Source organism: Pinus tabuliformis, chromosome X (genome assembly GCF_031772625.1).
Source record: "Pinus tabuliformis cultivar Carrire ecotype Pingquan chromosome X, CPIR1, whole genome shotgun sequence".
Taxonomy (NCBI): Eukaryota; Viridiplantae; Streptophyta; class Pinopsida; order Pinales; family Pinaceae; genus Pinus; species Pinus tabuliformis.
In genome coordinates this window covers 1,304,642,996-1,304,666,018 of record NC_142308.1, presented here as the reverse complement: position 1 = coordinate 1,304,666,018, position 23,023 = coordinate 1,304,642,996, and the positions used below count along the sequence as shown (strand labels likewise).

Sequence of the window (23,023 nt, the reverse complement as noted above, 5' to 3'; positions counted from 1 at the left end):
CATGCCCAGGTCTGATACCACTTGAAAGCTTGGTATTGCATATTCAAGTGTCAATGTTTGATAATTGGGTGCTTGTGTGAATTTATTATCTTAACATCATGGATCTGCATATCATATCTTTGTTTAGATGGACATAATGAATCACTTCTAGAGGCTACAGTTTCCTTTTTGTCCTTGTAAACAAATAAACCCTTACATCCATACCAACCAATACATTATGCATCCTGTCCTTACTCTATAACCTTCAATGCTTACATAAATACAAGTTTGTAGTTTTATAAAGTACACTTTTAAAAAATATGTCCATACCAACCAACACATTTGTCTCCTTTACATAAGAAATCATGGTGCTGTCCATGCTTTTGATGCATTCCTCCTGTCATTTGTGCTGTAGATGATCCATCCTCTTGTCAATTAATGACTTGAACCACTAACTTGACACTGCTTCATTGTGCACTATGACATTTTTATCTAACTTCTTCGGAAAATGAGGAACTGATGTATACAAGCACTATATATGCAAGCACTGTATATGCAGAGTATACTCTGCACTGTATATGCAGAGTATACAAGCACTGTATATGTCTCAGATTTTATGGAGAAGAATCAGCAACTGTGGAGTATATATCAGATTTCAAGGCATTGGGTCAGCAATCAACTGTGGATCTAATTCAGATTTGAAGCATTCCATTTCATCATTTCCAAATTTCCTGTAACATGCCAGAGATTTTTTTATTTTTAGTTTATTGTTAGGATTTCATTCCTTAAAGCTAGTAGCTTTATTTCTCTGTAAAGTTGATCATTTTCAATGTAATTGGGGTTGGATTTCGGGCCAAAGGGAGTAGTCTACCAAAAATCAAAGAAAAGGGTGTTGATTGCTTTGCTAAACAAAATCTAACCCATGTAGCATGCTTACAATAAATCCTCACTTAATGCTCCCTGGCCAATTTGATGCTCTGCAAGGTGATAATATTCTTTCTTATGATTTTGGAAGCTTGCGACTTGAATCATTTTCTTAAAATGTTTGTAATAACCTTGTGGGAGACATTGAGGAGGGTTATAGGCCTCCAGCCTCAAATTTCTTGGCATAGTAACATACTACAATGTTGACATCATCATAGTTTTATATCATCTCATGACACAAATGATTGGGAAATATAGAAAATATATTTTGTTAAATATTGATTGAATCTCATATCAAGGTTATAGTGTCTAAGTCACCTTTATGAAATTGTTGAAGTGATTTGCCTCTCCATCAACAAACTCTGGTTGATCAAAGACATGTTCACATATTTTAGAAACTTAAATGTGAGAACTAGATTGAGATTAAATGAAGATGTTCAATTCTGTGTACAGTTTCACCCATTGCTTATATACTTGTTTTAGTCCCTTTTAGCATTCAGTGAGTGAATTAGTGATCTAAGGTACCTTTTCTTTTCTTTTCTACTTTGCCTTATGGACCAGCATTGATCTCTTTTATATTTGCCTATGAATGGCTTGACATTGGTAATTCAACTATATGAATGAGTTATAGCTCATATTTAGCATGGCTCTTATTGATTTTCTCTGTATATCATTTAGTTGTGGCACGGTAATAGAATACGGTTATTTGCTTTTCTAAAGCATTAAACAAAGAGAGTGATTTGGTCACAAAATGAGAAATTTTGAATAATAATTCTAACGGTGCATCCATTTTCTATGGCTTCATTTCAAGCTTAAAAAGTGTATGTTGTAAATTTGTAACTTCCTTTTGTATCTATACACTACATCTCTGGAAGGGCAGGAATGGAAGTGAACAGATTCTTGAAATCTGCAAATGAATCTTCAGAGGAACAAACAGTGTTGTAGTGGGTAATAGACTGTCAAAGGATTTGATAAAGTCTGCGGATGAACCAACAGTGTTTTGGAATGTATTAAGTGAAAAGCAAAGCTATGTGAGCCAGAGGGGAGCCGTTGAAAGCTAGACACACAAACCAGTGGCACCTCTATGTATTTTGAATCTGCTCCTTTGGGCACTCATTTTGTAGTTCATGTTTCAAAACCACCTGATGCTTTAAACAAGCAAAATGCTCGAGATTTAATTTGAGTTACTCTTCCTCAAGGGAGAATACTCCTCCTGGTAAAAGAAAAAGGTGTTGTGTGACAACAGATAGGTGGCAAAATTTGCGTTGTTTAAAGGATATCTGACAGATTTTCAGGGAACAGCTTCATGTCTCAGATTTTATGGAGAAGAATCAGCAACTGTGGAGTATATATCAGATTTCAAGGCATTGGGTCAGCAATCAGCTATGGATCTAATTCAGATTTGAAGCATTCCATTTCATCATTTCCAGATTTCCTGTAACATGCCAGAGATTGTTTTATTTTAGTTTATTGTTAGGATTTCATTCCTTAAAGCTAGCAGCTTTATTTCTCTGTAAAGTTGATCCTTTTCAATGTAATAGGGGTTGGCTATCGGGCCAAAGGGAGTAGTCTACCAAAAATCAAAGAAAAGGGTGTTGATTGCTTTGCTAAACAAAATCTAACCCATGTAGCATGCTTACAATAAATCCTCACTTAATTATAGTACACATTTTCAGGTTAAGTTTGTGTTATGTACTATCGATAATTGTCATATTTGTGCCTCTGGAAACATATTAATCTCGTTAACTGAGTTTCTTTGAATAAACAACTGTTAGTTTATTTTATCAGTTTACATGGAATGTTAAATTAAACAAAGCCATAGTAGCTTTAAACAGGTGCATTTTTCATTATTCATATACATTCTTGGAAAACACCACTTTGAAATCAATCTTTGTTTGTGTTAGGTATCGATAATGACCTAGATGAAGCAATTCCCTTAATGACCTAGATGAAGCATATCTATGCCCTCTTAATTCTGACGTCATGGAATCTAGCTATATCTGAGCTCAGATAAATTTATTAGTCGTACAAGAAGACTTCATTAATAAATCTAGGGACTTCAAGTTCTGATGTGTAGTGATTTCACATCTGCTTAATAGGGAACTATTTCAACAGCTCTTTGAAGTTTACAGAGATTTGGTGTCTTTATCAATCAATAATACTTGATAGCCCAATTGGGTTTGATACATGTATGCTTTATGATTATTATTGCCAGGTCTGAAGGCTTAAGTTATGAAATCATTCATTTTAACTGTCATCCGAGTTGGAATCTAAACATGAGTGGAGAGGTTCACTGCCCTACTCAGATTTTGTGGCAATTCCTGTTACTTTATGCTCATCCTTCAATAGTACCTATTCTGCAGATGAGCTACTTTCACACATATATTATAGCTGTTATCAATCAAATTGTGCACCCTGTTTAAGTTAGCTTCTCCTAACACATCCATTAACATAGAATTTGATATATCAAGACCAATCAAGGCCATGACCTTATCATTCATCTTGCCCCAGTCCTCCTACTTCACGATGTCAGACTTTGTGTCCTTCATACTGATTTCTACTCTCTTTCGATAAGCAAATATTCCATCTTCAACCTCCATAAATGGAAGTTGTGGCCATAGAATTTATCGATCTCTAAATGTCTAGATGTCATTTCTCCTACCACATATATCTTATTAGCCTCTCACTGAAGCTAGCTACCTCAAAATAATCACTACTACAACTACACAACATTGTCCAACTTGAGCTTCTTTACCTAGAAAATGAGATTTCTCTAGCTTTCTGATCAAGACCTCAAAACAAGGCCTCAAGAACACAAGATTCTGCAAACCAAGCTTCTTCAACTTGGCAACAAAGATGTCCCCCTTTGAAACCAACAACCACTTGATGCTAAATTGTTTTACCTGGAGAGCAACCTATAGCAATTAGAGAAGAATCTACAGCAGAAAAATTGTGAAGATAAATAGGAAATTCAAAATATTTAAAACTATAACAAAGAAGTACATAAAGCAACAAGGATTGTTTTTTTAATATAGAGGGAACAGATGATCGTTCACCTTTTTTTCTATAAGCAATATACAAACATTGAAACAATGCCGCCCCTAAAATCAGAAATACAATTGGGAAACAACTTTGTTTCTGAAGCACAAGAATGCAAGCCAGAGATTTCTTTATGCATTTCATATACAATGGAAACTGCTAGTTACACAGATAATGTAACTCGGCATATCTTCACACTTGAAAGAAACTCAACACACACTGTTATTTTTTTGTGACTTGTAAATATAATTTAAACATCAGAGAAGAAATTCTCCTCTAAATTTACACTCTGTTGTATCAGATAATCAAGCCATTTGCTGAGATGAAAAACTGGGTCAACTGAAGAAAAATCACTACATTTTGTTGCATCAAATACTCTTTGAAGATTAGTAAAACTGCACACAGTTTGTCTACACTCAGCAATCATAGACTTCAGATCTGTTAGCCTTTTTTTTCTGACATATCAAAAGGAAACCTCAAGCTCTGTATCTCTGGAACTCCAGCTCTTAGTCTGTTTGAAGAGGAAGTAACTCATCATTGGCCAGTCCAATAAACAAGAAGACATGGATCATGCACCAACGGACCAAAATAAATATGTTTTTTCAACAACAGTTACTCCATGACTTGTTTTAATTACACACACCTTTCAAGCTGTTGCTGCTAACAGTGAAAGTGGTGATGTTCTATCCGGTGTGAAAACTAGCCTACCATCTGAGCTTCTGTTAGGATGTGAGATAGCAATAGATGAACCATGCTTGTATGAAGAAAATGAAACAATGAATTCATCAAGATTTTCAGTTCTTGTAGGTGTGTCTGCCGAAGGAGGTTCAGAAGCTGACACAGGATGTGCTTTATCGCCTGCAAGCATTTGCACTACTTCTCTCATACTAGGTCGAGCTTCGGGATGAGGATGGGAACAGAGCAAACCCAGTTCAAGAACGAGCCCAACTTCTTCAATAGGGTACTCATTAAGAAGTCTAGGATCAACTGCTTCCAAAAGCTTTCCCTTGGAATGCAACTCTCGAACCCAGTCTACTCGAAGTTTTGAAGTTGATTCCGGTAGTTCTTCTATATGCTTGCATTCTGAGAGATTGAGTTTCTGTAAACAACTCAATGATCCAATATCCTCAGGCAACCCAGTCAATCCATAACATTCCTCCATATTCAATACTCTTAAATATTGAAGCTTTGATATGGATCTTGGTATTTCCTTTATAGATGTGCACCCGGAAAGAGTTAATTCTCGTAACTCATGTATTATCTCTCCCAACTCTGCAGGCAATTTTCTCCATGCTTCAAAGTTGATTAATCGCACTACCCGTAAATTCCGGAGCCGCTGAAGATCACTCGGAGAGATTTCAAAATCATGGGAAGATCCCGCTCCATTTAATTCCATGTGTTTCAGGTTGGAAGTCATCTGCACATAATTAAATGAATGCAACTTATACACCATTATCAAATCATTGGAGCAAATGAGCACGCGTATATAAATATATGGAGCAGAGTTGCTTTATCAAAGATTTGTCATTCAAATATCTCAATTCTTTTACCTGAGATATACTAAATGGGAGACCGACAACTTTTCCTTGGAAAAACATCAGCTTCTCAAATCTCTTCTCACATTTACGCTTCACATTTAAAACTCCAAACCGAAGAATTCTCAACGAATTAGACATTGAATCTAATTTTGTTGCTGGCATTTCCAATGGATCTCCATAACCATCAAACCAGAGGCCATCGATTCCTGAGATGTCCTGCAATTATAATTAAGTTAGTCATAATAATCGAGAAAGGGAATGTATGAAATAATTCACTGCATTTATTTTCCAATTTCTAATACCTTTTCTAAAAACTCTTGAAATTGACTCCTATTTGCATTGGTGAAATTAAATCTAGTCTCCTCTGCCCTTACGGTACCAATCTTCAAAATCACATCGTGCACATTTAAGCACGTGAATCTGTCTTTAGAAACCAGTGCTCTCTTTTCTAGCATATCCAATTCAGACTCTCCCAGAACATCTGCCACAGAATCCCAATTCATTCCCTTGAAAAATACGCAGATGTCAAGAAATGGACCTTTGCACCTTTCAGGAAGATGATCATAGGCGAAGACATAGCGCTCTATGTCCCCCAGTGCTTGACCCTTCAAATGTTCTTTGTCTTCCATCACTATCCGAAAGGCTTTCTGTTTGTCCCCTTCGGAGATTATAAAGCTTGCAACCACTGTCAAAAGTTTTGGGATTCCACCGCATATCTTTACTATCTTCTCCATTTGGCTAGAGTCTATTTGTGCCTCCTTCATTTCCCTCTCTAAAAGACTCCTCGCTTCAGATGTGGGAAGGCCATTCATAGGATACTGTTTGGTTTCCATTTTGCACCCTGTACACACAGTACGCACACCCATTTCCCGCGCAGTGATGAGCACCCTCACTTTTTTGGCCAAATGCATGTCCCTAGGCAAAAGCTGCTGCAGCTTATCACCGTCCAAAACATTGTCTACGTAGAGAAAGGCTACTTCTTTCTGTAACACGCTCCCAATTTGATGCTGTCCACTTTCAAACGTTCTAACATCTAGCTTTGCCGCCTTTTCTTCAGCTATGCCCACCATCAAATCTCTTAATATACATTTTTGAAACTCTACAATATTTGGAGTTGATGTTATATCATCAAACAATCTGACCATCGAATATTTACAGCCTACAATATCAAGTCTAGCAAACACAGCATCCGCCAGAGTAGACTTTCCCACTCCACCAAAACCATACACAATAACTGCAACTGCATTTTTCTCACTTTCCCATTCCAGAAGATTAACAACTTCTTTTATGGGTTCTTCAATTCCCACTGTTTAACCATATAAAAACATATCAAAAACTATCCTAAAACCTTAAAAATAATATTCATATTTGTACAAAACCAATCAACACTCACAATGTCCCATAATTTACCTGCATATGTAGGATATTCTCGCTCCAGTGTTGTCGGTGGACGCACCGACCTACCATCAATGGCATCGTAAAGACAGATATAGAATCGGGTCTTCATATGCTTGTACAATTTTTCTAACTCTGCTTGAAATTCAACCAGCTCTTTCTTGTCGACGGGCGCTGAGAAAAACCTGTGAGTAAAGTTCTTCAAACAAATTTAGATTTAGTCTTACCGGATTATTTGATAAGAGGGATGTAAGCCAAACATAAAAATGGACATGAGAACGTTCACTACTCGCCTGGAAAATTTTGACGAATTAATTTGAACGCAGCACATGATAGAAGCTTTGACTATCATCTCCAGTGCTTCTTTGAATTAAATCTTCCATTCCTTCCTTCAGTCGAGGCCCGTTCTTTAACCTGCTTCACATATTAGTAACAGGGTTATGATTATGAATACCAGCGCGCGGGTGACAATTCGAATTGGAACCGGATCGGAGTAGTCTGTCACGCCCCATTCCCTGCGATATCCGATTTTTTGTCAGGCCGTGGCAGGAATGTCAGGATTGCCATTCCCTGCGATATCCGATTTTTTGTTTTGTCAGGCCGTGGCAGGAATGTCAGGATTGCCAGGGGAGGGTGGCGGAGAAGCGGAGAATTGCTGGGACTTTGGACACCACATATCTCCACAATGGTATGATATTGTCCACTTTGGGCCTAAGCCCTCATGGGTTTGTTTTTGGGCTTTACCCCAAAAGGCCTCATACCAATGGAGATATTTGTTCATCCTTATATACCCATGATCCTCCCCACTTCTACCACTTCTAATCAATGTGGGACTTTGTTCGTATACCCAACAATCCTCCCCTCGAACAAAGGACCATCGAGCCTCCCCTCAAACCATCCGAGGATTCTCCCCGCTCCAATGCGTTGGAAGCACATGACATGCCTTACATGGTAGCACCACCTGTCTCGAGAGCTTGCTCCATCCCAGGTCAACTCCTTTTCACCGTGTTGGAGAACAAGACACGCCCATGAAGAATCCAATCCAAAGCACACCGCCTGTTTAACCGAGCTCCCGAGCTCATCCACAGGCTTACAGGGGCTCACCAGCTCACCATCTTTGTTCGGCATTCCGAGGATTCATCCACTCTCCCGAGCTCATCCACAGGCTTACAGGGGCTCACCAGCTCACCATCTTTGTTCGGCATTCCGAGGATTCATCCACTTGGGTAACCTCGAACTTGGCTCTGATACCACTTGTTGGGACTCTGGACACCACATATCTCCACAATGGTATGATATTGTCCACTTTGGCCCTAAGCCCTCATGGGTTTGTTTTTGGGCTTTACCCCAAAAGGTTTACCCCAAAAGGCCTCATACCAATGGAGATATTTGTTCATCCTTATATATCCATGATCCTTCCCACTTCTACCACTTCTAATCAATGTGGGACTTTGTTCGTATACCCAACAATTGCCAGGGGAGGGTGGCGGAGGGCGGAGACATTCTCGATGTCTAGAGCCGGACGATTCGGGCCATTCTACCGCCTAGGTAGACTACTCCTTTTATAAATGGTATTAAGCATTGATCAGTTTTAGGAAAAATTTATGTCCGTTATTTATAGTTTAATTTTGGGAATCTAGTTTTTTATTTTTTGTTTTTATTTAAATTGATTTATTTGTAAGGTAATTGTTTGAGGTCTTATTATGGACTATTTAGTAATTTCCATTTCTATTAGTTACTATTTTTTGTTTTTAATTTTATCTCATTTTTATTTAAATTTTTTATTTTTATTTTCTTTTTTCTATTATTTCCATTTTCATGAATTATAGTTTTTCTTCATATTTTCAATTTAAAATGACTAATTTTAAAGAAGAAAAAATAATTAAGGAAAAAAATTATAGTTATATTTCTGTTTTTATCCTTTTATATGGTTTTTTTTAAATGAGGAATTTTAAAGAGAAAAAAATAATAATAATTAAAAAATATTTTTCCAATATATATTTATAAAGTTTTATTCTTTTTAATTTGACTTAAAAAAATTTTTTTTAATCTTTTTCTATTTTTTTCTATATTTTCATTTTCAATTACATTAATTATAATATAAAAAATAAAAAAAAAATCATGTTTACACGTGGCTTTTATAATTATTAACTATTATGATAATTAGTTATTAGTTTTTACTTTTTAGAACTTGTGAGCATTTTTTTCCAAATTTTATTAAAAATGTTTTATTGATGTATAGTTACTAATTTTTAGGATTTCTTGAGCAATTTTTTCGTAAGATTGTTGAATTTGTTTTATTCAAGGATAGTTTTTATAATTTTTGCCTCCAAGTATATCAAAAATTTGATATTATAACAAGAAATTGAATTCAAGATTTCAAAAGAATTGATTTTCTTGAATTCAAGAATTGATGATTTATTTTTATTTTTTTTTGGTTTTGGCAAGTCAAAGGATTACCAAGATCCCACTTTGAAGCTCCATATTCTGCTTCAAGTGGCTAGAGATTGCTCAACATTTATTGGGAGATTAGCCTTCAATTTCTCATTTGTTTTAATTGGTTTGTTAAGGTTGTTTTATCTTCTTAAGATTGGTCTCAATTATCACACAAAAAGTTTGTGTGAATTTTGTTAAAGTTGTTTAATCTACTAAAACTTTATATTCAAAGTGACTGTGTCAAATTCATCCATTTTAATACTAAATCATAAATCATAGGCAAAAGTATAATATTTAGAAAATATTTGAAAAGGGTTATTGATATATTTTATTTATTTTAATAATTAAATTATTTTTATTTTTATTTTTATTTTCACTATACGAAATATTTTAGGAACTAAGTATTCTGATTACAAATTAAGTGTTTTGATATCCATCTATAGTTACAAGTGATTTAATTTATATAACTATGCTAATCATAATTTAGTAGTTAAATTAATAGTAGAACAATTGTTATTATGAATTATTCATAAATATTAATTAGCTTGTGTCTACAATTTAATTTAAAAATTAGTTTAATACTAAAACAAAAATTATAGATCATCCCAACTCCATTTTGCTCTGCAAAAAAAGGTCTTGTTTAAAATGGGACATCATTTGAGAGAGATAACATTAAAAATTTTGTTTCATATTCCCATGCCTTCACTGCCACAAACATAATTGCATTCAACTCTATATTTATCATTTACAATTCTCATGAACTTTGTAGGAGATAATTGGTTGTGTAAAACAAGTTTCTTGGAATTGACATCTCATTGAGTTGAAAATAAGTTTCTCCATATCAATAACCAAACACTCCCAAAGAAATAAAGTTATAAAGCGTCATTACAACTAACAAGGTAAGGGGCTCACCAAAAAAAAAATTGTTATCACAACATTTTCACTTTCATTCGGATTTTTTTATGAAAGCTTTAATTGATCATCACATCTTGTAAGCAATTCATACTCCAATTAGTTATATTTAAACTAAGCGGCAAGTACTAGCTAGCTACTAAATAGGGCTTGTTTATAAAATAGTTTAGTTAATTATTATGGAATTTATTTAATTTTTTTAAATGTATAAAAATATATTTACATTTTATACAAGAACTAACTAGATCCATCTTAATCCTGGATTTATTAAGCGCCAAAATAAATCAAATCTCTGTTCACCTTAAAAGAAATTTACATCTCAAAAAATTTGATCTCAAAAAATTTGATCCTCTCCGTATTTGATAAATCTAAAATTAAAATAAAAATCATAAACCATATCCATAAAACCTAGTTGATGAAAAACGTCAATATAATTTGAATTTTTTGTTTTCACATTCTTATTCAAATAATATTTTTATGACATTAGTATTTAGTTTTAAAATACCTTTTTAAGAGCATTAGTATTCATTTTCACGATAAATTGGTCTATATGATATCAATTGACAGCTGATTTTTTGTTTTTTGTACATGACTATATAATCTCTTTGTTTTTGTGACTTCAGATAACTGTATTCCCATGCTAAGTATTTGTTGTTTATTTTCAAAGTGAAATAATAATGGAATTGTAAAATGCCGGTGATTATTATTAAGGAAAGCTAAGAAATTATCCCTTTCTCCATATTCTAATTAACTAATAATTCAGTTTATAATAAAAGAGATAATAATGAAACATTATTAAGGAAGGCTCAGATATTGTCCCTTTCTCCAGATCCTTTCTCCAGATCCTGATTAACTAATAACTCAGTTTATAATAAAAGAGATAAAAATGAAACATTATTAAAGAAGGCTTAGATGTATTCAGGCATGTCATGAATTTTTTCATCAAAATGATTCTCTGCCAAAGGCGCTTGCTATATGATTCTGGGGTTTTTGCTCCTACAAGATGGTTCCAGTCTTTCTGGATCTCTGTTCCAAGGCTAGGCCGACTGCTCCTATTTTCTTATGTGTTAATTGTATGTAATCTTTTAATAGGGTGGTTTTTTCAAATGATCGTATAATCTGTTAGCAACTTTGGACAAGCGGGCTTTGTAGATGGGATGCATATATTTTCCCGTTTTAGATATGGAAGATACTGACTATCTGTACCCAATTTTTGCAAAAGTTGCTGGGCTTTTGGCTCAATCCAACAGCTTATGTATTGAAGATCTTTATATTTTCTTAATATAAATCTATGATGGTTTTTTTCTCTGAAAAAAAAAAACTTAGATATTATCCCTTTCTCCAGAAATAATTCAGTTTACAATAAAAGAGATAATAATACTTTCTCCGGATCCTAATTAACTAATAATTCAGTTTACAATAAAAGAGATAATAATTCAGTTTACAATAAAAGAGATAATAATGAAACATTTGCAGTTATCTTTTTAATAATTATTTGAATAAAAAAGAGATGATAATGAAACATTTGCGGTTTTTTATTCAATAATGAATATATAAACCAAATTTAAAGCAATTATGATATTTAATTTCTGTCTGTAATAAACTAAGCCCTTTCCAACCTTCATGAACTCCTTGCTAAAGAGATTCATAAAGAACATGACCCAACACTATCTTGAATTTTCATTCAAGAATATTAAATTGTATTTTTTTTAAATTCTCCAAAATCTCGTTGCCCATCCCTTCTGTTAAGAAAAAAAGAAAAAGGAAAAGGAAATCCTTTTTACCAGTCACAGTTTCATTAATTTTGAAGCCTGTATTTTACAAGGAGATTCTCATACCACTATCCTTGCTTGCTTGGAAGCTCTGTTCAAATATAACACGTTTTCTAAAAACCATGTATACATTGGACTTTCAGAATCCGCGTCGCCAGTTAATTGAAGTTCCATGACCTGTAGAGCAGGGGTGCTCTGAAGAAGGCAACCTAATACACATATTTCCCTGTTACCGGTTCCATTTATATATATGTAGACATGTATCTTACGGAGATTAGAGAGTGGGGACTTTAGAGACAAAGGTATAGCATAGTTTGCTAGCTCCTGCATTTCATTTCAAAACTATAGTCAGCCATCTCTGCCCTCATTTACAAGGTAAAAGGCATAAATATGGAAAATAACAATACTAATGAAGAATTTTACAGCATGTGCATATCTACATTAGAGTGGGCATTTTTTTGAGTAAGCTAAGGTATCGTGATTTTTTTTGAGTAATTGATTACAGATTCTAGTATTTCATAGTCATAGTCATGGAGCATATTCAACCATTTATTTCACTTATTCCCCTCGAATACATGGATATACAATCCACATAAACATACCCCACTGCCTGCCTGCCCATAGTAAGATGTAAATAAATGTAAGACAAATGTACATAAATGTAAGACAGGCTAGATAATCAGCATATGCCTTGTCTGACATGTCTTGCACATTATAGATACCCTAATACCTATGGGAACCAAATTCAAACACAAAACCATGGAAACATTTATTGCACTGAACACATCAAAGTTATGTAGAGATTCTGCTCTTACTGAGAAGAAGGCCTCGCCCATGTATAGTTCCTCAAGATGAGGAAGCCTGTCGAACACACTGAGAAGGGAAATATCCATCTCTTTTTCACTTTTAAGCAAAGGCCCAACAAAAACGACCAGCAACTTCAATAACTTGAAGCTCCCTATTATGTCTATAAATCTCTCCGCGGAGAAATTGTATGCCTCAGGTGGCAATTCCACTTTCAATCCAATCAAATTACTTCCACCCTGCATGTTGAGTTCCCAAATTGAACACGAAATCTCATGAAACAGTATCCCATTCACCCTCAAATCCTTTATCAGGCATGGATGCATGGTATTAAGCTTCGGGCAGTTCACTGTTAAAGCCTCCACACCATCATGCACTTCTAAATCTGTAATGTTAGGAGCCGAGATGGTAGGGTGCTGCAGACCAACGCAGTTATATAAGCTGAGATTTCGAAGAAGAGGGCAATGTGATATAAACTGAGCTAAAGACTGGTCTGTCAATTCCACATAGTTAAAGTTGCAAGTGGTGAGATGGTTGAATCCAGAGAAATGGGTTGGAAGACGTGAGAGAATGTAGTTGTAGAGTGTGAGTGTAATGAGACGAGTGCAGGAGAAAAGGGCAGGAGGCGGGATTTCCCTATCTGGGGAATCACAGAGAGTGAGGTGTTGAACATTTCTCCATGCTGCGCACCGCACCCATTTGTATACACTGTCGCGTGTAAACCGCCATTGGGTATCAATATTGCAAATACGCGCGGAAGGGTAAACGTCGATGGATAGATAAAAGACTTCCAGATCAGAGGAATGCAAGAGCAGAATTTTGGAGATGATATTCTCCACCGTTGCAATAGATAGGGGATCTGGATCTTTGGAGATGATATTCTCCACCGTTGCAATGGATAGGGGATCTGGATCCAGAGGGGCCAAAAGAAGATGTGGAGAGAGAATGAGTTGGGGCATTTGGGTATACAGAAATCTCCATCTCTTGGAGAGAAGGGAAGATCTGATGGCCTCTTTAACCGGGATTTTAGACAGGATGGAGCAGAGGATGGCATCTGGTAGTGTGGAGAATTTGTCTGTAGCGGGCGGCATACTGTTGATTCACAGAGCTCCTTTGATGGAAAAAGGATTGCATTCGAGGCCAAAAACCAATACCAGCGGTGAAAACTGAAATGCTGGGAGGGAAATGAAAGCCAATGGAAAGTAACGAGACACAATGATTTCATAAAATGGCGGGAAATTGCAGGAGCGGCTACTGTTTCATTTGGTTTGTCTAAGATTTTTTTTGACATGTGTCTTTTTTCAATTCGTTTTAATTTTTAATTGAAATTTATAAATATAATTAGGATTATGATAGAATTTATTTCAAGTGTTTTTTTAAATAATATAGAAAATAAGTTTATATTTAAATATATATATATATATTTATTTTGAATTATTTTAAATATATTTCTATTAATTAGAGAAATAGTGCACTGTTACTGCACTCTCATGGAAGCTTATCACCATATAACTATGAAAAAAAAAGTGACTAGACCAATAGCCATAACAACTAAAATGCAAGGGCTACATCATAAGTGAGAAAATCATTATTTGACTAGGGTGAATGTAAATGCAAAGGCTATATCATCATTTGACCAAGGTGAATTAAATTCTCAACAAACTATATCAACAACTAATTACTAAAAAAAACCCAATAAATCTTCAGACATGATACCAACAAATATGTCTGCCAATCAAATAATATAATATATCAAATGTGTGAGATAGAAAATACACGCAACAAAAAAACCATAAACATGATACCAAAAACCACATCTCATCCATAAACACATCATTCCCGTGTAACACAAAGCATGACTGCTAATTCTTCTAATGCATCACATAGCCACTATCCTTGCTTGCTTTGAAGCTCTATTCAAATATAACACTTTTTCTAAAAACCATGTACACATTGGACTTTCAGAATCCGCGTAATCAGTTCGAAATACCATCTCCTGTAGAGCAGGGGTGCTCTGAAGAAGGCAACCTAATACACAGATTTCCCTGTCACTGGTTCCATCTAGATGTATGTACACCACTATCTTACGGAGATTAGAAAGTGGGGAGTTTAGAGTCAAAGGTATAGCACGGTTTGCTAGCTCCTGCATTCCATTTCAAAACTACAGTCAGCCATCTCTGCCCTCATTTACAAGGTAAAAGGCATAAATATGGAAAATAACAATACCAATGAAGAATTTTACAGCATGTGCATATCTACAGTGGGCATTCTTTTGAGTAAGCTAAGGTATCATAAATTTTTGTTGATTGCAGATTCTGGTATTTCATCGTCGTAGAGCAATGTCAACAATTTACTTAAATTATTCTCCTCAAATACATGGAATATACAATCCAAGTAAACATACCCCGCCTGCTTGCCTATAGTAAGATTTAAATAAATGTAAGACAGGTTGGATAATCTGTTTCCTAAACCACATCAGCATATGCCTTGTCTAACATGTTTTGCACATTATAGATACGCTGACACATATAGGAAGCAAATTCAAACACACAACCATGGAAACATTCATTGCACTGAACACATCAAAGTTATGTAGAGATTCTGATATTACCGACAGAAAGTTGTTACCCATGTATAGTTCCTCAAGATAAGGAAGCCTCTCGAACACATTGAGAAGAGAAATATCCATCTCCTTTTCACTTTTAAGCAAAGGCCCAACAAAAACGAGCAGCAGCTTCAATAACTTGAAGCTCCCTATTATGTCAATAAATCTCTCCGCTGTGTATTCCTCAGAAAGCGATTCTACTCTCAATGCAATCAAATTACTTCCACCCTGCATGTTGAGTTCCCAAATTGAACATGAAATCTCATGAAACAGTATCCCATTCACCCTCAAATCCTTTATCAGGTATACCTGCAGGTTATTAAGCTTCGGGCAGTCCACTGTTAAAGCCTCCACACCCTTATACACAATCAAATCTGTAATGTTGGAAGCCGATATGGCAGGCTGCTGCAGGCCAACGCAGTTTTGTAAGCTGAGATTTCGAAGAAGAGGGCAATGTGAAATAAAGTGGGCTAAGGAGTGGTCTGTCAATTCCACATAGTTGAAGTTGCAAGTGGTGAGATGGTTGAATCCAGAGAAATGGGGTGGAAGAGGGGAGAGAATGTAGTTGTAGAGTGTGAGTGTAATGAGACGAGTACAGGAAAAAAGGGCAGGAGGTGGGATTTCCCTCTGTGGGGAATCACAGAGAGTGAGGTGTTGAACATTTCTCCATGCTGCGCACCGCACCCATTTGTACACACTGTCGCGAGTAAACCGCCATTGGCTATCAATGCATACGCGCGCGGACGGGTAAACGTCGTTGGATAGATAAAAGACATCCAGATCAGAGGAATGCAAGAGCAGAATTTTGGAGATGATATTCTCCACCGTTGCAATGGACAGGGGATCCGGATGCAGAGGGGCTAAAAGAAGATGTGGGGAGAGAATGAGTTGGGGTATTTGGGTATACAGAAATCTCCATCTCTTGGAGAGAAGGGAAGATCTGATGGCCTCTTTAACTGGGATTTTAGAAAGGATGGAGCAGAGGATGGCATCTGGTAGTGTGGAGAATTTGTCGGTAGCGGGCGGCATACTGTGGATTCACAGAACTCCTTTGATGGAAAAAGGATTGCATTCGAAGCCAAAAACCAATTGAGCCAATTGAGAGTAATGAGACACATAATGATATCATAAAATGGCGGGAAATTGCAGGAGCGGCTACAGTTTCATTTGGTTTGTTTAAGATTTTTCTGACTCGTGTACTTCATAAATTCATTGAAATTTATAAATATAAATGGAACAATGAATTTTATAAATATAAATGGCAATTGTTCCTCACGGTGCAAAGTTACAAAGAAGGGATAAAAGATTAGAGTAGAATATCTTTAAAAACTAAATCACTAAAATTTATTTTTGTAACTAGGCTAAGTCTAGGTCTAGGCCAATCTGCCTATTGGTTAGAAGAAGACTCATCCACCCACCATGAGATGCTTATCACCAAGATCGTGTGATGCTTTGGTCAACCCTCGATGCTCCTTGGGAATTTTAATTCCCCATAGTGGCTTTCATTCCTCGACCCTTCTCCATGAGGTTTGAACCCCGTGACTTGGCGGGGACGAAACCTAAAAACTATTATTTTTAATAGAATAAATACCATAGAAAGAGTATTTGAAAAAAAATTGAGATATATAAAATGTATGACTACATGTATTATGTTGGATTTGGCCAATATTAGACTGTTGATCTAGTCTATGTCAGAGATAGGTATTCCTAACCCTAATGGGAAAGGCTCGACTGGCTCATTGACTCAGTGCCTAGTGTGTAGATCACCAAATGATCTATCTATTGCTAAGCTCTACCAAGTGTTGACTCATTGACTCAGTGCTTGGTGTGTTGACCACCAGATGATCTATCTATTTCTAAGCTACACCAAATGTTGAAACAACATGGAGGTAATCAATTTGACAATGCAGGGTCCAAAAGAAACCTTTAGGCTAGGACACCTCACCCATCTAAAGCGTTGAACACCTATGCTCAAGATACCAGATGCCAGTGGATAGTGATCTTGCCAAATCCAGAAAGATGCAATGGTATTTTCCCCTAATGTCATCGTATATGGGATTGAAGACACTTGAAAATGAAATGCTCCTCGGATTCCACCTCCTACAAATAGCATAATTGAAAATCAGAGACTCGCATGTAAGTGCCTTTAGTTATACGCATGTTGCATCAATTGCATGCGAAATCTATGGGCAGAATCAAGTTGAATCAATCCAAACTTAACTGAAAAAAAGTATCATTCTCTAATTGGTTTCAATACCAATAACATCCATACAAAGTTGACTGGTAAAGAATTCGTGCAAACGCACTCAAATAATGGGATTGTTTTAGCATGTTGGTATAGGTTGGATCCCTCAAAAGTTTACAAAGAAGCATAGAAATTGGCATGAACCATGAGCCCATTATAAAACCACGTGTGTTAATTGTAGCCTCCACTTTAAAAAACTTGAACTATTTTACTTGGTAGCCTTGACTTTGGCACATTCAGCAGAAAACTTGAATGTCAATTCCAATTCTTCTTTTTTTTGCTAAAGCAAGAGTCGTACCTTCGTTATCATTAAATCGGAAAATAATTTACATAGAATACAACCATCCACGTGAAACCATGGATCAAGTAAAAACTACTCTCTAAAAACCAAGGGCATCGAATTAGGGGTAAAAACCTCGATCCCTACCATCAAAACAGCAAAACCCTCAAATGCCAGATAGTACCAAGGCCAAACATTCGACCCACCAAAAATCGAATGGGGGACTAACACTCGTACCAATGAAATACCTAACATCCTCGAAACGAAAATCAGCCTGGAAGCCTTTAATCTCCACCGTCAAAACTCCTTGCCCGAGCCAACGACAGAGGAAGACATCACAATGCCAAGAAGCCCGTTGATTAACCATATGGACCCACAGACATGCACGATGTTTCTTGACTATAGATCCTCCAAGCTTGATCCGACGATAGAGGAAGATATTGCAATGCCTAAAAGCCCGCCGCTTAACTGCATGGACCCACTTACATGCTCATTGATTCTTAACCGTAGATCCATCGTGCTTGATCCGACGGCAGAGGATCATATTGCACGGGTCTAAAGCACTGATAGTTAGCGTGCGATGAGGGCGGTATTCGTACCCACCCCTCAGCCACGTGTAGCGAATTGAGTGGGATCGCTCCCAATTCTTAAAAACCGCTTCCAGCATGAAAGGCTCCCAATAAACCAAAAACCACTCTGCGAGCAAAATTGTGTCCCTGTAAAGAGAATCAAGGGTTTTCCGGCCGCCACGAAAGCCCGGATTCCAGCTTTTCACTCCATCCCCTTTGCACCAGTTTATGAACCCATATAAAGTAAAGCCCTATCCCTCCGGCCAACTACCCAGGCAGTAGAATCTGCCGAGCAACCCATGAAGGAACAAAACGAGGAAAAAATAACAACTCATAACGATACCCAATTATATGGACACAGCCTCCATGGCTTTATTACGATACACCATCATATCTTCATCCGCTTGGCAGCAACACTGTTCCTTAAGTCTATTCTAAGGCAACCCTTGCCAACCCATCGCAACCCTGCTAATGGTACAATTGACTCCTTGATTAGCCAGAAAATCTGCCAGTTTGTTGGCCTTCCTTCACACATGGTTAAAATTTACCATGCATAGGCCCAGGAGGTGGAGCTGGATCTGTTGAAAGACCTGGATCAACCTCCAATGTTTTGAAACCTTCTCCGGCCCCGTGCCACAACTAATTCTTTTGACCGAGTTAATGATTAACTCAGAGTCAGCTTCGATAATCACATTATGTCGATTATCCTGCACCAGGAGTTCTAAGCACTACTCCATAGCCATTAATTCTGCCATGTTGTTCGTGGCTCTGCCTAAATGGCAATGGAAGATGGAAAGGATATTTCCATTTTCATCCTTTAACACCCCTCCAAAGCCAGCATTGCCCAGGTTGCCTTTTGAGGCCCCATCAATGTTAAATTTCAGAAAACCTTGAGGGGGAGGATACCAGTAGTCCTACTCAGTATCCATTATCCAAAACTTTCTGTCCAAGCCCTGAGGAATAAGTCCCTGCAAGCCCAACCGTCGGAGAATCCTCATTTCAACGTCTGAAGGTAGATTCTTAGGGGGATTTCGCACAGTAGTACTGACCGTCTCCTTAAATTGTATCAAGATCTGCTCAAAAAGACATTGGAAGGGTTTCTTTTCATTTTTGAAGATTCTGTTGTTCCTTTCTTTCCAAACATTCCAAATAATGAAGCTAGGCGTAGGAGCCCAAGCTGAGCCAAGAATTTCATAATAAAAAAAAATTCGCCTTCAGTTGTTTAGGGTATTGATAATACTCCCTCTATTCCTGTCGGTCTTTTCGAAGATGGTGGCAAAATAATCCCACAACCTAAAGGTAAAGATGCAATTGTTAAGGAAGTGTTCCATAGTTTCCTCGTGGGCCTCACAGAGCTGGCATCTGGATGGCCCCAGAACACCCCTTTTCCGAGTGTTATCCCAAGTTAGAATTTTTTTTATGATAAACCAGCCACATGAATAGTTTAATCTTCATCCAGCCTTGATGCCTCCATAGATTCTGCCAAATTCTATCCGGAGCAAGAGAATCCAGCTCAAGGAGTATGCATTTTGCCTCCTTAAGATTAAAGGTACCCTCATTGTTGTTGCCCCATCTTAACTGGTCATGCCCCCCTGTTACTAGAATCTTCCTTTGTTCTAATATTTTCATAAGAGCCTCTACTTTAGCTTTCAAGGGGTTGTCTTCCCTGTAAACCATGTTCCTCCAGTTTCTCCATTTTCATGCATTATTGGTTTGGTCCCAAAAATCCTTGACCTTAGATAACCCTATGATGTCAGTCTCTATCTTGAGGTCCACAAAATCCTATTTTAACAGTATCGGTTCTTGTTTCCATTTATCTTCCCAAAATAGTGCCAGATCTCCCTCTTTGATTTCCCAGAAGCTGTTCTTTTGTACTAAGCCTCTATTCTCCCAGGCCTTATTCCAAATGTATGAGCCCTTTATACTTCCAGACATCCTTATATGATCGTTAATTTGCCAAGTGCTGGCATATTTCTCTTTCCAGATACTAGCCCACTGAGCCTTTGGTTCTTTTACCCAACGCCACCATAATTTAGCCCCTAAAGCCCTGCTTAGAACCTCTGGATCGTCCAAACCAAGACCCCCATGATTTTTAGGTTTGCAAATCTTTTCCCAAGCTACCAAGGCCCATTTCTTACTTTTCTCCCCCTTACCCCAGAGGAAGTCTCTTTGAATGGTTCTAAATTGTTGTAAGACTCCTTTTGGTGCTGGGAGTGTTGATAGCATGAAAACTGGGATAGATTGAAGAACAACCTTTGTAAGCACCAACCTACCAGCCAAGTTTAAAGATCTGATGGTCCAATTCCTGATTTTATCCTGCATCTTATTAATCACCGGCTCCCAAATGCTCTTATGCAGAGGTTTAGCAGTTAGAGGAACTCCCAAATATTTTGAAGGTAGGAAATCCCTTTGAAAGCCCAGAATTCTGGAGATATTCCTTTGAATAGCAATATTGGTGTTAAAGAAAAAAATCTTAGATTTGGAAAGATTAACCTCCATACTTGTAGCCATGGCAAAGTCACTTAGAAGTTGTTTGTATGCAAGAGCTTCTTTGACTGTAGGGATTCCCTGCAACATGGTATCATCAAAAAATTGTTGATGAGTCAAGGGCTGTCCATTCTCAGAAAGTTGGAGACCCTTGATTTTTCCATCTTCTTTTTCCTGCTTGATAGACCGACCAAGTCCTTCCGTCATGAGTATGAAGAGAAAGGGAGAGAGTGGATCACCCTGCTTGAGGCCTCTTGAGGGAATAAAAGTCTCGGAGGGAGAACCATTTACCAAAATTGAAAAGTTGGAAGAAGTTACCAGGGCCATGACCCATCTAACCCAGTTATGATCAAACCCAAAAGCAATAAGAACCCTCCTAATATAGGTCCAGTTCAACTTATCATAAGCTTTGGCTAGGTCCAGTTGCATGATCATTCCAGCCTTCCTGTTGCTAGTCAGTGAGTGCACCACCTCCTGTGCTTGAATGATATTATTGAGAATTTGCCTGCCTTCCACATAACCAGATTGTTCCCCATATACAAGAGTGGGAAGAAGAGGTTTGAGTCTATTGGCTACAACCATGGATATTATCTTGTAAACCACATTGCACAATGCTATGGGTCTAAACTTATCTGGAGTTAGGGCATTGTCCCGTTTAGGGATCAGAGAGATGAAGGAGGTGTTGAGTGCCTTCAGAATAGTTCTATTCCTCCTTGAGTCTTCTACTACATTCAGAATGTCCTTTTTAACAATATTCCAACAAGCTTTAAAGAAATCAACATTGAAACCATCAGGGCCTGGCGCTTTACCATTATGCATTTCCTTGAGGACCTCATTGATCTCCTCTTCAGTCACTGGCCTATTGAGGTTGAAATTATCCTCTCCGGACACTAGTCTTGGGATATGTCTTGTTAAGTCCTTGATGAAATGCTCTCTGTCTGAAATGGTTTCCTTTGCTATCCCCTGAAAGTGCTAAACTAACACAACTTCTATGTCTTCATGGGAACTAAGAAGTTGCCCTCCCTCATCCTTGATCGAAGAGATTCTATTATGGGCTCTGTTTTCCAAGGTGGATCTGTGGAAAAATCTGGTGTTTCACTCTCCTTCTTTTAGCCATTGCACTCTAGATTTTTGTCTCCAAAATATTTCTTCTTGTTTACATAAGTTCTCCCAATCTTGCTGGAATTTGGTGGCTTTATCATTTCTGACTTTATCAAAGCCATCCGTGATAAGAGTTTGGTTGAGCTCCTGCAATTTGTATTCAACAACTTTTTTTCCCCTAAAAATGTTGCCAAATTCATTCTTGTTCCAATCTTTTAACCTGAGCTTGATGTGTTTTAGTCTTTTGTGAAGAAGAAACATACTTGTACCCTAAATATGCAAATCTTCAGACCACCAACTTGAAATGTTGCTGATGAAATCTGGATGGGTGAGACATATATTCTCAAATCTAAAAGGTCTATTCCTGGGGGTACCAACGCCCTTGACCTCCAGTTGAACTGGCCAGTGATCTGATCCTCCAAAGGGGAGAATTCTCGCTACCATTTCCTTATCATTGAGCATAAGGTCCTCTGAGGTGATGAATCTGTCTAACTTTGAGGCTACTTGAGACTCTCCTCCTGTTTTATTGTTCCAAGTAAAGAGACCATTACTCGAAACAATGTCAACTAGCTTCATAGTATCCATAAAAGTTTGAAAAGCTAAGGAGTCTTTGTTTAGAGTTCTGGTTCCCCCTTTTTTCTCCAATAGTGATTTGATCATGTTCAAGTCCCCACCCAAAATCCATGGTATCTCTACATATCTCTCTCTGAGATCCACAAGAGAATCTAGAAACCTAAGTTTGTCATCTATTCTCTGAGGGCCATAAACATTCGTGACCAGATAGGTCTCCCTATCCCCCACATGTTGAATAACCACTGATAAATAATTTCTAGAAGCCTCAACATCTATTATACCAATCTTTTGGGGGTTCCAAAGAGTAAGAATGCCTCCTGATGTATTTTCTGCCTTGACTTCTAGAAACCCAAATCGATTGAGC

General features: G+C 37.2%; 3 protein-coding genes across 3 annotated transcripts; all 3 read right to left on the bottom strand.

Annotated features, from left to right (window-relative positions):
• Positions 1–4,427: 4,427 nt before the first annotated feature.
• On the bottom strand, positions 4,428–7,384 carry LOC149144842 (disease resistance-like protein DSC1). Its single transcript, XM_089447990.1, has 4 exons — positions 6,891–7,384; positions 5,783–6,786; positions 5,493–5,696; positions 4,428–5,359 (listed from the first exon to the last, which is right to left on the bottom strand). Exons 1-4 carry the CDS (start codon positions 6,985–6,987, stop codon positions 4,589–4,591), a joined length of 2,076 nt encoding a protein of 691 aa, XP_089304116.1. The 5' UTR covers positions 6,988–7,384; the 3' UTR covers positions 4,428–4,588.
• A 4,500-nt stretch (positions 7,385–11,884) lies between these two features.
• Positions 11,885–13,970, bottom strand: LOC149144841 (F-box/LRR-repeat protein At3g26922-like). The gene is made up of 2 exons (XM_089449721.1): positions 12,811–13,970; positions 11,885–12,319 (listed from the first exon to the last, which is right to left on the bottom strand). The coding sequence occupies exons 1-2, from the start codon at positions 13,888–13,890 to the stop codon at positions 12,056–12,058; spliced, it is 1,344 nt and encodes a 447-aa protein (XP_089305847.1). The 5' UTR covers positions 13,891–13,970; the 3' UTR covers positions 11,885–12,055.
• Positions 13,971–14,524: 554 nt separating this feature from the next.
• LOC149144840 (F-box/FBD/LRR-repeat protein At5g56420-like) lies at positions 14,525–16,470 on the bottom strand. Its single transcript, XM_089449924.1, has 2 exons — positions 15,411–16,470; positions 14,525–14,942 (listed from the first exon to the last, which is right to left on the bottom strand). The coding sequence occupies exons 1-2, from the start codon at positions 16,431–16,433 to the stop codon at positions 14,679–14,681; spliced, it is 1,287 nt and encodes a 428-aa protein (XP_089306050.1). The 5' UTR covers positions 16,434–16,470; the 3' UTR covers positions 14,525–14,678.
• Between the last annotated feature and the right edge of the window lie 6,553 nt (positions 16,471–23,023).